The sequence below is a fragment of the Hemiscyllium ocellatum genome, chromosome 11, assembly GCF_020745735.1.
Source record: "Hemiscyllium ocellatum isolate sHemOce1 chromosome 11, sHemOce1.pat.X.cur, whole genome shotgun sequence".
NCBI classification, from domain to species: domain Eukaryota; kingdom Metazoa; phylum Chordata; class Chondrichthyes; order Orectolobiformes; family Hemiscylliidae; genus Hemiscyllium; species Hemiscyllium ocellatum.
The window spans coordinates 98,218,418-98,234,479 of record NC_083411.1 but is presented as its reverse complement, the minus strand read 5'-3'; the positions used below and the strand labels follow the sequence as shown (position 1 = coordinate 98,234,479).

The 16,062-nt window shown below is 41.0% G+C and overlaps 1 protein-coding gene across 2 annotated transcripts in view; it reads right to left on the bottom strand.

Moving 5' to 3' along the window:
• taf1 (TAF1 RNA polymerase II, TATA box binding protein (TBP)-associated factor) overlaps nt 1-16,062 on the bottom strand; it is a 160,428-nt gene that overhangs the window by 78,446 nt on the left and 65,920 nt on the right. For both annotated transcript variants that reach the window (XM_060832748.1, XM_060832749.1), the window contains exon 15: nt 7,563-7,736. In XM_060832748.1, coding sequence (XP_060688731.1) covers nt 7,563-7,736 — 174 coding nt within the window. The remainder of the gene's footprint in view (nt 1-7,562; nt 7,737-16,062) is intronic.

Here is a 16,062-nt window from a genome sequence, read left to right as displayed (position 1 = left end):
GAAAGGTATAGAGGAGACGTCAGAAGTAGGTTCTTTACGCAGAGAGTTGTGAATGTATGGAATGCATTGCCAGCAGTGGAAGCAGAATCATTAGGGACATTTAAGTGACTGCTGGACATGCACATGGATAAAAGTGAGTTGAGGGGTGTGCAGGTTAAGTTATTATATTTTACATTAGGACTAAACCTAGGCACAACATCGTGGGCTAAAGGGCTGGATTTGTGCTGTACCTTCTATGTTCGATGTTCTGAGAGAAGAAATTCCTCCTCATCTCAGTCTTAAAGTGAGTCTTTATGCTGAGACTTTGCCCTCTGCTCCTAGACTCTCCCAAGAGGGGAAACATCCTCTCTGCATTTACCCCGTCAAGCCACTTAAGAATTCTACATGCCCCAATGTGATCACCTATTATTCTTCTGAACTCTCATGAATTGAGTACCAACCTGTTTAGAATTTATTATCATCTGTATTTTTACATGATAAACACAATAAAAAGTGTTCTAAGTCACACTACCATGGTTTATATATTAATGACAGAAGTCATGATAAAATCAGAAGTTACAAAAGTAAATAAAAGACAAAGTTTATGAAAGTCCATTTGAAGGCTCCTGGTCTCGAACTAAGCCTATCAAGAGATGATAGAGACAGCCGGAATGAGAACAATATCCACAATGAGCGCGATTTGACAGGATGAAAACCGAAATGCCAGAACACTACTCAATTAGGTTGAAAGCGTCCAAAGAAAAATCGTCCCCAAGAAAGCCACTTTAAAAAAAACACTCGATCACTGGGCTGGGGCAAGACAGCCACCCAATTATAAAACGACGTAGAGACATTGGAATACAGAGCCAGAAGCACTCGCTGAAGATTAAGATTGAGCTAGACCGCCAACAAGATCACAAACCAGGACAAACCACTCCATGGGCCAAGACCAACACACCAGGAAAGACCACCACATTGGACCATCAGAAGCAACTGCCACTTAAAAGAAGCTCATGGCTGAAGCTTTTAAATGAAGGTATGATGAATTTGATGTTATTCATGTTTTCCACACTAATTGAAAAACAATAACATGACTACTAGATTTCAAAATCAGACAAAAAACTATTCACAAAATTACATAATGAAACACAAAGAACAGTAAAAAAGAGAAACAGTCAAGGCGAATGGAATAGGTAAGCAATGGGCTTCTGGGCTGCCCTGCTACTCCACTACAACCATCCTCATTCATGTTTAATGTTATGGACGAGCCCAGACCACTCAAAACATTCTTCAGCAGGCAGCCCCAGACCATAACTTTGCAATTTGTTTTGGTATACAATGAAAATTACCCTGAGTAAGATAGCTAGGTTGACTACTAGATTTCAAAATCAGACAAAAAACTATTCACAAAATTACATAATGAAACACAAAGAACAGAATAAAGAACCCCTACAGAACTCAGCCTATCCAACTAGACTTAATTATGCTGCTCCAAATTTACACAACAGTCCCAATAAGCAAACTCCCTTTAAAATACCAGTACAAATGGAACACATGCTTACGGGTTGAAGTTGAAGGGCAGAAAAGAGAGAGAGTTTCCACATAGCTCCCTGTTCAACTTCCCAGTTCAAGATTGAATTAAAACTGCTCACATCAGCTGGAGGGCTGATCACTCCCCTTTCATTATACAGGTCACTTCTAAAGCATGACAACTTTTGCCTGAAGTCTCATCTATTCACATATAAACAAAAGGCCTCTCAAAATCCTTTTCATCTCTGTACCAAACCAGACTGATCAGAGCCCGGTGTGGTTTATTGCCCCTCTAAAATAAATCAAGGACAGAGTCACCTTGAGCCAAGGAACAGCTTTTAGAAGAAAAAAAGGGACGAGCTTTGTGACATTAGGCTTTGCTCCAAAGATAAGCCATCCATACCTGGGATCATCGAAGAGAACCTTCATTGAATTGCTTTAAATGAAATGTTATCTTTCCTTAAGTAAGGTGACCAAAATTGTTCATAGTGCTCCAAATGTGATCTCACCTTGTACAGCTGTAGTACAACTTCCCTACTCCAATTCACCAAACCCCTTCAAATAAGAGCCAACATTCCATTAGTCTTCCTGATTACCCATGTGCTCACTTTCTGTGTTCCATGCACAAGTACTCCAACATCCATTTGTGTAAAACTTTTTTGAAGTTTTTGTCTGTTTAAGTAATACATTGTTCTTTTGTTTTCCCTCCAAAATGAACATCTTCACATTTTCCCATACTACACTTCATTTGCCAACTTTCTGCCCATTTATTGGATTGATCAATATCTCTCTATAAAGCATTTGTATTCCTCTTGTAATTTCCTTTCAACCTAACAGCATCTGCAGTATTTTGCTTTCATGAGATGCAGGGGAACTTGAATCCAGAACTGCAATGAATACAAGTGTGCAAATAAATAGAGAACCAACCTGAATTCACAACAGGTGTTCTGAACAGGAATCACATTCTCATTTTGATACATGGACATAAGAGTCTTTTGTTCAGTGACAGCCGGCTGCCAGAGTGAGTGAAGGATGGTGCATTGTGGTTCAGCCACATTCTGTTTTTCAGCACTTATAGAGTCATAGAGATGTACGATATGGAAACAGACCCTTCGGTCCAACCTGTCCATGCTGACAGCACCCGGTCCAAACCCTTCCTATTCAAATACCTATCCAAATGTCTCTCAAATGTTGTAATTGTACCAGCCTCCACCACTTCCTCTGGCAGCTCATTCCATACATATACTACTCTCTGTGTGAAAAAGTTGCCCCTTAGGTCTCTTTTATATCTTTCGCCTCTCACCCTAAACCTATGCCCTCTAGTTCTGGACTCCCCCAACCCAGGGAAAAGACATTGCCTATTTACCCTATCCATGCCCTTCATAATTTTGTAAACCTCTATAAGGTCACCCCTCAGCCTCTGACGCTCCAGGGAAAACAGCTCCAGCCTGTTAAGCCTCTTCCTATAGCTCAAATCCTCCAACCCTGGCAACATCCTTGTAAATCTTTTCCGAACCCTTTCAAATTTCACAACACTTTTCTGATATGAAGGAGACCAGAACTGCACGCAATATTCCAACAGTGGCCTAACCAATGTCCTGTACAGCCCGCAACATGACCTCCCAACCTCTGTACTCAATACTCTGACAATAAAGAAAAGCATACTAAACGCCTTCTTCACTATCCTATCTACCTGCGACTCCACTTTCAAGGAGCTATGAACCTGCACTCCAAGGTCTCTTTGTTCAGCAACACTCCCTAGGACTTTACCATTAAGTGTATAAGTCCTGCTAAGATTTGCTTTCCCAAAATGCAGCACGTCGTATTTATCTGAATTAAACTCCACCTGCCACTTCTCAGTCCATTGGCCCATCTGGTCAAGATCCTGTTGTAATCTAAGGTAATCCTCTTCGCTGTCCACTACACCTCCAATGTTGGTGTCTGAACGTTGCTCTTGCAAACAGCTTATTTTAAATGACTGTTCTTGCAAATCACTCTGTTTTACTTTGAAATGCTAGTTCAATGACCATGGAAGAATTTGATAGTCAGTTCTTGCAATGCAGTAATGGGCTACCTGGTACTAAATAAGGTTGCACAAGTGAACTGATTTCAGATAGTCATTCCAACAAGATATAAGACTATAAGACATAGGAGTGAACGAAGGCCATTCAGCCTATTGAGTCCACTCCTCCCATTCAATCATGGCTGATGGGTGTTTCATCGCCAATTACCCGCACTCTCTCCATATCCCTTAATTCTTTGCGAGATTAAGAATTTATCAATCTCTGCCTTGAAGCGTCCCAACCTCCAGTGCGCTCCAGTGTCAATGAATTCCTCAGGCCCACCACTCTCTGGCTGAGGAAATGTCTCCTCATATCCGCTCTAAATTGACCCCCTCTAATTTTAAGGCTGTGCCCACTGGTCCTGGTATCCCCGCCTGATGGAAAGAAAATTCCCAGCATTCTACCTTTCTAAGTCATGCATTATCTTGCAAGTTTCTATCAGATCTCCTCTCAAACTTCTCAACTGAAATGAATTCAATCCCAGGATCCTCAGCCCTTCATCAGACTTTAGGCCTACCATTCCAGGGATCACCTGTGTGAATCTCCGCAGGACATGGTCCAGTGCCAGTATGTCCTTCCTGAGGTGTGGGGCCCAAACCTGGACACAGTATTCTAAATCAAGCCTAACCAGAGCTTTATAAAGTCTCAGTAGCACACTGCTGCTTTTGCATTCCAACCCTCGAGGTAAATGATAACATTACATTTGCTTTCTTCATCACAGACTCAACCTGCAAGTCAACCTTAAGAGAATCCTGGACTAGCACTCCCAGATCTCTTTGTACTTTGGCTTTATGAATTTTCTCACCATTTAGAAAATAGTCCATGCCTGTATTCTTTTTTCAAGTGCAAGACCTTGCATTTGCTCACATTGAATTTTATCAACTATTTCTTAGACCACTCTCCTAAACTGTCTAAATCTTTCTGCAGCCTCCCCACTTCCTCAGTACTACCTGCCTGTCCACCTAATTTTGTATCATCGGCAAACTTCGCCAGAATGCCCCCAATCCCTTCATCCAGATCATTAATACATAAAGTGAACATCTGTAGCCCCAACACTGAACCCTGCGGGACACCACTTATCAGTAGCTGCCATTCCGGAAAAGAACCTTTTACCCCAACTCTCTGCCTTCTGTCAGACAGTCAATCCTCAATCCATGCCAGTAGCTCATCTCAAACAACATGAGCCCTCAACTTACTCAGCAGCCTCCCATGAGGCACCTTATCAAAGGCCTTTTGGAAGTCTTGGTAGATAACATCCACTGGGTTTCCTTAGTCTAAACTACATGTTATCTCTTCAAAGAATTCTAAACAGGTTTGTCAGGCACGACCTCCTCTTACTAAATCCACGCTGACTTGTTCTAATCTGACCCTGCATTTCCAAGAATTTAGCGATGGATTCTAGAAGTTTACCTACAACTGAGGTTAGGCTAATTGGTCTATAATTTTCCACCTTTTGTCTTGATCCTTTCTTGAACAAGGGGGGTCACAACAGCGATTTTCCAATCATCTGGGACTTTCTCTGACTCCAGTGATTTTTGAAAGATTACAACCAACGCCTCTGTTATGTCTTCGGCCACTTCCCTCAGAACTCTAGGATGTATCCCATCCGGGAAGGGAGATTTATCAATTTTTAGACCTTTTAGCTTTTCTAGCACTTTCTCTTTTGTAATCGCTACCATACTCAACTCTAGCCCTTGATTCTCTTTAATTGCTGGGATAATACTCATGTCTTCCACTGTGAAGACTGACACAAAGTATTTATTAAGCTCTTCAGCTATTTCTTCAGCTATCTCCCATCACTAGCCTTCCTGCATCAATTTGGAGTGGCCCAATTTCTACTTTTGCCTCTCGTTTGTTTCTTATGTATTGAAAGAAACTTTTACTTTCATTTTGAATATTACTGGTTAGTTTACCTTCATATTTGATCCACTCCTTCCTTATTTGGCTCTTTATTATCCTCTGTTTGTTTTTGTAGTCTTCCCAATCTTCTGATTTCCCAGTGCTCTTGGCCACTTTATAGGCTCTCTCTTTTTCTAGCATACATTTCCTGACTTCTTTTGTCAGCCAGGCCTGTCTAATTCTCCCCCCACCCCCCAGGTAACCTTTCTTTCCTTTGGGATGAACCTCTGGGAGGTAACTGTGTGTAATGGTAACTGTGTCCTCCATTACACCCAGAAGCTCTGTCTTCCCCACTAGGCTCTGCTTCCAGTCAATTTTCGTCAGTTCTTCTCTCATGCCCTTGTAATTACCTTTATTTAACTGTAACACCATTACATCGGATTTGCCTTCTCTCTTTCAAACTACAGACTGAACTCTTCCATATTATGATCGCAGCCTCCTAAGTGTTCCCTTACTTTAAGATCATTTCTAAAGTCTGGCACATTGCATAGCGCTAAGTCCAGAATAGCCTTCTCCCTTGTGGACGCCATCACAAGCTGTTCCAAAATACCATCCTATAAGCATTCCATGAATTCCCTTTCTTTGCATCCACCGTCAACATTATTCACCCAGTCCATTTGCATATTGAAGTCCCCCGATGATCACCGTGACCTTGCCTTTCTGACATGGCCTATCTATTTCCTAGTACATCTTGTGCCCCTGGTCCTGACCGCTGCTGGGACTCCTATTTTGTTTTTTTTTGCCTTTGTGGTTTGTCAACTCCATTCACACAGACTCCACATCATCCGATTCTATGTCATTCAGTGTCATAGATTTAATTTCATTCTTAACTATCAATGCAACCCCACCCCCTCTGCCCACCTCCCTATCTTTTCCTAAGCTGTAAATCCTTGGATGTTTGACTCCTAGTCCTGAACCCCTTGCAACCACGTCTGTTAATTCATCTACTTTGTTACGAATACTATGAACATTCAGGTAAAGCACCTTAATTTTCTTATCCTCATGATTTCCATCACTTCTAATAATATGCCCTAAGTTATCCTTCCTTTTTGCTTCATTCCTCTTCTGCCTCGAACTTAAACACTGTGACACATGCTAATCTGTTGCTTATCTTTCGACTTGACTCCATACTCCTGTTGCTTTCCCTTTCCCTTTTCCCCCGACTCACAAGTTTAAAGGCCTAGTGACCACATCAGAAGGGTTCTCTTCTAGTGTAGTACCTACCCCTGGACCAAGAAAGCCAGATTCAAGTCCCACCTGCTGCAGAGATGTGTAATAACATTTCTGCGCAGATTGATTCAAAAACACTGACAGACATCACAGTAAAATCCGTTTGAGCTCCAGAGCTGCATTTAATTTAAAATCTGTTTCACCTGAAATAATGGCACTACATTAGGAACACTGATTTATGATTAAATAAGCAATTGACCAATCTTACTTTTGCATCATCCAGTCAATTTACACAGGTATTCAAATTGAACAATTCAACTGGTTCTTTTGGTTTTTTAATTCAACTGGTTTGGTGCTTCAGCAAGATTTCAAAGAAAGAAATTAGAATTCCAGTTTAAGACTGAGACACTGCAAAGAATGGATATAAAATTACTTTTGTTATGAGTAAAGATGATTGGATTGTCATTTGGAAGCCATTGCCCATTTTATCATCTCATGTTTCTTAATTCACATAACATCCTATTTTTCATAGTAGCAATGGCACTTATAAGTGGAGAAATAACTAAAAAAATTTGAAATTAGTTGCTCACTTCCCACATCTTCAGTAAATAAATGCAATAATTCAGACTCCTGCAAAACGCATCAACAAAAACATTTGTTTTTAACAGGTGTACAAGATGAATTTGTGAAATCTGTGAAACCATAAAGATTCTGAATACAGTTAAATGCCAGTGATAGATCAATTCATTCTCCTCAAAATATTTGCCAAAGTTAACCAAATCTTTGCATAAATCATATAATATTTGGAAATAAACTCTTTTTAAAAAAGCTGTTTCTGGGAGGAGAACCTCAGAAGCAACAAAACCAACAAGATTTCCAATAATAATATACACACTATGCATGACTAAAGGAGATCTTTACCTTGGCTTTTTTCTTGATATGTTTCAGTAGTGGGTACACAGAATGAGGTCCTGGCTGTGACAATGCACCAAAAGAATATTTCTTCAGTGTTGGTCGGTGGAATTGCCTGAGTTTCATTGGTCCCATATGAGTTGGAAAGAATGGCTGTCGAAGCTCCACAGCAGGAATGGAATGCTGGAACAGAAGTCAAAGTTACTAAAATTAAACACAATCCCAAATTACACTCCACACACACACTACTCAGCGATAACAGATAGACTCAGAAATAAAATTAATCTGAAAAATACCTATCAATGTATGTCTGTTCTTTCTAAAAGACTATCCGAAATAGGCAGATAATTAGGTACTTACCTCCCATTTCAAACATATGTTTCTCTCCAAGATCCTTGATTCATCTTTTATTTCCACTATCACAGGGATACTTATGAAAATAATGAAATGAAGACAGTGTCTCTCAATTTCTGCACTAAGCAACCTTTCAAATTCAGTATTTTAATCTTCACTTAGTACCCCTTGATCACTGCTCACCCATACTACACAAACCTCTCCCTCCATTAGAACTCCCCCACAGCCACCTCTCCAACCTCACCATTCTGCATTCTTGCACAGAGAAGGCTAGCTCTGACAATGTAAATTTACCTACTCATTTCCAACACAATCACCTGCTCAATCTGAAGAAAATGGACTTGAAACATTAACTCTATACCACTTTCCATTGATGTTGCCACACCCACTGAGTTTCTCAGCACTTGGTATATTTCACATTTCCAGAAATCACAATATTTTGCTTTTATACCTCACATACCCTGGGAAGATTTCCCCAATTTACTTAAAATGGCCCTTTCAATATTTCAACTGCTCAGCCTTTGGCACACCATTGGCTGCAGAACCTGTGGAAGCACAGATCTGCAGTTCCCTTCTCTTACCTCCACCAAAATGAACTTATCCTATGCAAACTTTCCTCACAGCATAGGTTCCCCATTTACTCCCTCAAGTCCGAGGAGATTAAATTTGATGTATTTAGTGTAAAATTGGTTTGATCGTTCATCATTAGATCTAATTGGATTTCACATTCTTCACTGAAATACTCCGTTACTCCAGAGTTATCTGGAGTAAAGATAACATCTAGTTCGACTTGAATAGCTCTCTCCTTTCAGTTTTTCTTTGTCTTCTTCATCCTAACCATTAACACGTGCAAAGTGTTCATGGATATCATCATCGTCAGATTCAGAAAATTCATTTGGCTATCTTTCCCATATTCTTATCTGATTCACTTTGTCCTTGCAAACTGACACCTCATCTCTAATGTCTTTCCTCCTCAAATAGCCTTCAAAAATGCCAAACTCCCACATCTGCAGACATCATTTCTATAACTTACTAGAAGAATCTCTGCAATCAGATTTCCATCTGTCACATCATTACTTCTAAAGAGTCTCCAAGGATCCAGCTTGACCACCACCTCTTTCTGATCTATATTTTTCATTTGACGCTCCTCAGATATAGGGCCAGCTTCCAACTCTATATACAAGATTCCCATCTTAGTCATTTCTCTCAACTTTATGTTCAAATTCCTCCATAGTGATGTAACTTTCACAATCCCAAAAAACACCCAGTAATGAGCATCCTGTCTCCCACCATGGAACTCAAACATTCAGTGCATTACTACTGCTATTATTTGCCGAGGACCCCAGTTCTAGACTTCCCTCCTAAAGCCCTCTGCACTCCTTTACAGTTCTTCTTAAACAAACCTATTTGTCAATACATTAGTCTCCTTTCATAGTCACTTCTAACTCTCATTCAGCATTTATTTCTTTTTGATTGTGCATGTGAAACATCTTGGGACATCTTTCTATGTTAAACGTGCTTACATATATGCACATTCTTATTCTTGTTGGGTGTAAACTGACCTGTCCCAGTGCCTTATCAGCTTCCCTCTCTTCAAATGTTTTAGTTTTCCATATAGTCCCATACTATTACCCAGATATCTTGTTTGTTGGATAAACAATAATCCCAAATTCTTCTTTTGTGACGAGTGGTGAACTCATTTGAAGATTCTGCTTTAGCTGATCTTCTACAAACTCTTGGTCTTGAGAAAATAGAAATCATAGAAGTTACAGCACAAAAGGAGACCATTCAGTCCATCAACCCATGTCAATGCTAGTTCTTCAATGGGAACTACCTACTCTAATCTCATTTTCCTATTTTTATCCCAAAGCACATACTGTTCCTTTTTAAATACATAGAAAATTTGCTTAATAAAACTTCCAAGCATCACAAGCCCATTACTGATCAAAGTATGAAGAAGCACAAACCTGTTTTATATTTCGGGATCCTTTCCCCACAATAGTAAATATTCCTGCCTCCTCGCAAACTGTCCCATGGTGAACTGCTCAAGCCATGTACAACAATGGCAAGTTCTACCTATGCTTAATCTTCTTTCTTATGCTCCTCTCAAAACATCTCACATTCTGCAATTCATCCTTCCCCATTCCCACTTACAGTCCTCAGTATTTACCCATTGCTGAGATTTCTCCTCAACCCTCTTCCACTAGTCTCTGCTTTGTGACTCTTCATCCTTGTTGATTTCAACTTAGATCTAAACTGCCCTGCTCTCCTCAAATTTTCTATCACCTAAATGCTCTAAGTCACATCCGCTTCATTCATCTTACTACATTACACAACCTCTATAGCTCAGAGATCTTAATCATTAATGAAGTTCTCTCACCACCACTTCATCTCTTTTGCTACTTGCATTACCCTGCATTTCTCCACTCCCATTAGCATCATTTTCTATTCTTGGAAAAATCTCTCTTCTAGCTCAACCACACATTTACTCTAAAACTCCCAATTTTCTCTTGTCTGAATTTAAATATATGAGACCATCTCTGCTCCTGCTCCTTCAGCTTGGTTTTCGTTGTCTCCAACTTCAGCAAATCACTCACCATTTTCCACTCCTTCCACTTTCCCTAATATAGTACCTGGTTGGCTATTTTAGATCGAAAGGTGACAAATTCAGAGATATTAGGCACATGACTTATTTTTGATAGTCATTACTCAAAGTAAACTTGAATAGCTCTTCTCAGTTAGGGTTAAGTGATGGCCTGGTGGTATTATTGCTGGACTAATAATCCAGAAATCCAAGTAATGCTCAAGGGTCTAATTCCCTCCTGGCAGATGATGGAATTTGATTTTTAATTCAACAGAATTTGGGAATTAAAATTATTGATGACTTTGAAACCATTGTCAATTGTCATAAATACTGATCTGGTTTACAAATATTCTTTAAGAAAGCGAAGTGCCTTCCTTTTGTGGTCTGGCCTACGTGCAACTCCCGACACTCAGCAATGTGGGTAATTCTTAAATGGTTTAATTCTAAAATGGTATTCACAGCAGTATCAACCACAAGAAAGGAAAAAAAAGAGAATGAAACTGTTTGGACCACTTGACACCAACTAAGGCACAGGAAATGACAATGATATCCATGCAAAGTCCTTTGTACGACCATCTGAGTGCTAGAGCCAAAATTGGGAGAGCTTTCTCACACAACAGGCAAATAATACTTGATATAGTCATTATTACTGAATCATACCATATTATACACAATGTTCCAAATGTCAGTAATGAGGTGGCAGCACAAGAGGGATCTGCCCTAAGAATCCTCAACATTGACACCACCCTATAATAAGTCTCACAGCATCAGGCCAAACATGGACAAGGAAACCTTTTTAGACTAGACTAGACTTACAGTGTGGAAACAGGCCCTTCGGCCCAACAAGCCCACACCAACCCGCCGAAGCGCAACCCACCCATACCCCTATATTTACCCCTTACCTAACACTACGGGCAATTTAGCATGGCCAATTCACCTGACCCGCACATCTTTGTGACTGTGGGAGGAAACCGGAGCACCCGGAGGAAACCCACGCAGACACGGGGAGAACGTGCAAACTCCACACAGTCAGTCGCCTGAGTCGGGAATTGAACCCGGGTCTACAGGCGCTGTGAGACAGCAGTGCTAACCACTGTGCCACCGTGCCGCCCACTGAACCTCTCGCCGAATTTCACATATTTCCCCACCGCAGCTTACTTCAAAATGTTGAATACCACTAGAAGGAAGCACTGAGGGTAGCAGGGCCACAAAATGTACTCTGGGTGGGGGACTTTAATCTCTGCCACAAAATGGCAACACGACTACTGACCAGTCTAGTCAAGTCTCAAAGGACATCATTGATAGGCTGGTTCTGAAGCAAGTGGGGAGAAACCAACAAGGAGGAAAAATATACTTGACCTCATCCTTACCAAGCTGCCTGCTGCAGGTGCAACTGTCCATGGCATTAATAGTAAGACTGACCATTTCTCAGTCCTTGTGGAGATGAAGTGTTGAGAATACTTGTTGAGAATGATATTCTCAACTTGAGATTCCAAGTTGAGAATACAATCTAATGTGTTGTGAGGCACTCTGAGGTTAAATGGGATCATTTTCAAACAGATTTAGCGACTCAAAAACTGGGCAGCCATAAGATTGCTGAGGGTCATCAGTAGCAGGAGAATTGTACTCCAACACAACCTGCAACCTCTTGGCCCAGCATAACCCTCACTCAATCAGTACCATCAAGCCTGGTTCAATGGAGAGTGAAGGAGGCATGCCAGGAGCAGCACCAGATTTACCTAAGAGCTAGCAGCAAATGATAGATGGAGCTAAGCAATCCCACAACCAACACAGCAGATCTAAATAAAACAAAAACGTAAGAACTACATATGCTAGAGATCAGAAACAAAAACAGAATTTACTGAAAAAGACAGCAAGTCTGGCAGCATCTATGGAGAGAAATCTGGAATTGGAAAAGATCAATTTCACTCTTACATTCCCCCCTGCTCTCACCTTCACCTGGTCCATCTCTGACTCCTCCCTTCCCTCGCTTGACATCTGTTTCCATTTCCAGGGATAAGCTGGCCACCATATCCAATACAAACCCAAGACTCCCAAAGTTACTTTAACTATAGATCCTCAGACCCTGCTTCCTGAAAAGAGTCCAATCCATTCTCCCAGGTACTCCATCACTGTCGCATCCATTCTAATGATGCCAACTTTGACAAGGGGCCTTTGAAATGTCCACCTTCTCTCTCAATCAGTATAGTTGCCAGGGCCCTCAGCCGGGTCCAACCCACCTCCTGCACTTTGGCTCTCGCTCCCTTTCTTCCCTCCCTACAGCAGTGATAGGGTTCCCCTTGTCCTCACCTATCATTCCATCAGTATCCATATCTATAGGATCATTAGCTGCTATTTCTGCCACGTCCAGGGGGGTGCCACCATCAGACACATTCCCCTCCCCTACGATGTCGGCCTTCCACAGAGACCATTTTCTCCAGGACACCCTGGTCCACTCTACCTTCACTCCCAACAGTCCCAACAGCCCTACGGCACAAACCCCACCACTGCACAAGGTGTAATGCCTGCTCATTTACTTCCTCCCTCATTATTTAAGGTCCACTACAACCTCCAGGTGAAGCAGTGCTGTACTCACGGTCACAATGTGGTCTGCTCTATAAGTAAAACAAAACACTTTGCAGAACACTTAGGGTACTTTTTGTGGACAGAACCTGAGTCTTCAGTGTCTGGCATTTCAGTACGCCCCCTTGTTCTCAGGTTTGCTGCGGTGCAACAACAAAGCGCAGTGCAAGTGGAAGAACAGCATGTCATTTTCCACTTGGGAACTCTGTAGCTTTCTGGACTTCATATTGAGTTCATTGATATTGAATTTTCAGGCTTGAGCACCTCGCCCCTACTCTTCCCCCCCCCCCCCCGACTCGGCCTTCTCATCACATGGGCACTACTGCACACAACTCACTGTCAGCTACTAATAGTCCCTGTTAGCAGCTATTCAAGCCCCCAGGCTGACCTTATTCAATTCCTTTATCTGTTCAATGGCTTTTCTTTCTGATTGGGGTCTATGTTCACCTATCACTTACTCCTTCCCTTTCCTTGGCATAATTACTAACGTTTTCCTCACTAGCATCAGTTCTGAAGAAGGGTCATTGGACCCAAATGTTAACTCTGCTTTCTCTCCACAGATGCTGCCAGACCTGCTGAATGTTTCCAGCAATTTCTGTTTTTAGATCAGGCATAAGCTCCGCAGTCCTGCTACATCTGGTAGAGAATGGTGGTGGGCAATTAAACAACTCACTGAAGGAGATAGCTCCATAAATAACCCCATCCTCAATGAGGGAAGAGCCTAGCAGTGCTGTTACGAAGTTGAAGCATTCACAGTAACCTTCAGCCAGACATGCCTAGTGAAATGTCCAACTTGACTTCGTCTAGTGGTCACCAGAATTGTACATTCACTTGCCTTATTCCAAGTTCTTAAAATATATTAAAATTATTGTGTACCTGCAGCACTCCACAGTTGACATCCTGAAAATGCCCCCTGTATCCCAACTCTAGGTTTTATATTAGTCACAATCACTCTGTCTTATATTATCTAGCCAATCCTTTATTCTTTCTAATATACCAGCCTCAAAAGCTTATATCTTATTAAGTAGTCTTATATTGGATATCTCGGCAAAACCGCACAGATTGTCATCCTGAAAATGCCTCCTTTATCCCAACTCTGTCTTGTATATTAGCCATTCCTCTATCCATTCTAATATACTAGCTCATAAAGCTCATGCTTTAAGTAGCCTTGTATATGGTACCTTAGGAATGTTATTTGGAAATCTGGCTCTGACTTACTAATCTTTGCCACATTATACGTGTTCTTCTTTCAGTTTGATAATATCCTTTGTTGACTGCAGTCAATTTATCCCCTTAGAAGTTCATTTGCTTTATTCACTTAAATTCTAGATTTCCACTCAGGCTGTTCCTGAACATTCTAAAATTTCTGCCTGTAAGCCTCAGGGACCAAGTTATACTCATTCGATATCTTATAATTTCGAGACGCCTGCTCAGAAAGCAAAGCATACATTTCTGAAGCTCCGAATAATAAACTTGCTTTGCATGATTAACATCAAGTTTTCTTTTGGTTCTCTCTAATGCTTGGCTATCTTTCCAAAAGAATTGAAATTTCATTTAATTTTCGGAGGACTTGCACAGATTTACAAACTTAGGACCATGCCTTTGATTTGACTCCACGCTTTCCTTGTCAGAATGTTTGCCAAATTCAGGGTCCTTTTGTTTAGTACCAGGTTCTAAATTGCCATTTCCTTTTGCTCGACCTTTTCTCTTGCCTGAAATGTTCTTTCCCTTCTTCCTCCCTTTAAGGTGGTCTCTCTCTTTTCTGCCTCTCTGTTCAGGTTTTTAAAATTTCCATTTTCTGTTCTATTTCATGCTCAACAGTAATTGAATTCTCATTATCTAAATGGATTAGCTTGACAAACATCGACTCTTTAGCTACTCCAATGCTGCCTAACCTGCTGTGCCTTTGCCAGCACCACCCTTTATTAACATCGAAACGGATTCACCCATTTGTTCTTCAAATTTCACTTATTGTGCTTGTATCTCAATCCATATATTTAACTCTAACTCTTCCCTCCTCAGCTTCTTTGTAATCATTCAGGGATAAATTCTCCACCTCCTGAACGGTTTTAGCAATTACCAAAGCTATTTTGATACAGTAATACGCAATAACCTAATGTTATTTCCTTTTATTTTTCCGATTATTCGCACCCTACTTGTAATTATTCTGCTGTGAGCAACTTTTTTGTTCTGACGAGAGGCACATTTTGCCATTCCACTTCTGTTATTCCAGGGGTCATTAGAAAATGACAATACTTCTTTCACTTAGCAAGATGAAATGAGCTGTCAGTGGAAGTGGTGAAGGCTACTATAATTACAACATTTAAAAGGCATCTGGATGGATATATGAATAGGAAGGGTTTAGAGGGATATAGGTCAGATGCTGGCAAATGGGACTAGATTAATTAAGATTCTGGTAGGCATGGACGAGTTGGACCGAAGGATCTATTTCCTTGCTGTATATCTCTATGATCAGTTAAATATAAAGCATCCATCAACCAAGTATGGTTTGTTATCAAAGTAGAAAACGCACAGTTACTAATATAGATAAATTCTCATCTTCAAGAAAAGTGAGGAGATCTGCATGATTGGCTTTCCAAAAAATAAACATTTTGGCCATTGGATTATTCTTGAAGGCAAAAAAAAGAGTTCAATGTTACAGTGCCTGTTTCCCTAATGTTACGTTAAGTGTGGTCAAGGCATCACAGAATCCCTACAGCGTGGAAGCAGACCTTTAGGCCCACTGAGTCTACATTGACCCTCTGAAGAGCATCCCATCCAGACCCACACCCCCACTCTATCCCTGTAATCCTGTATTTCCCATGGCTAATCCACCTAGCTTGCACATCTCTGGATACCATGGACAATTTAACATGGCCAATCCACTTAACCTGCACATTTTTAGATTGTGGAAAGAAACGGGAACACCCAATAGAAACCCACACAGGCATGGGGAGAATGCGCAAATTCCACACAGACAGTTGCCCA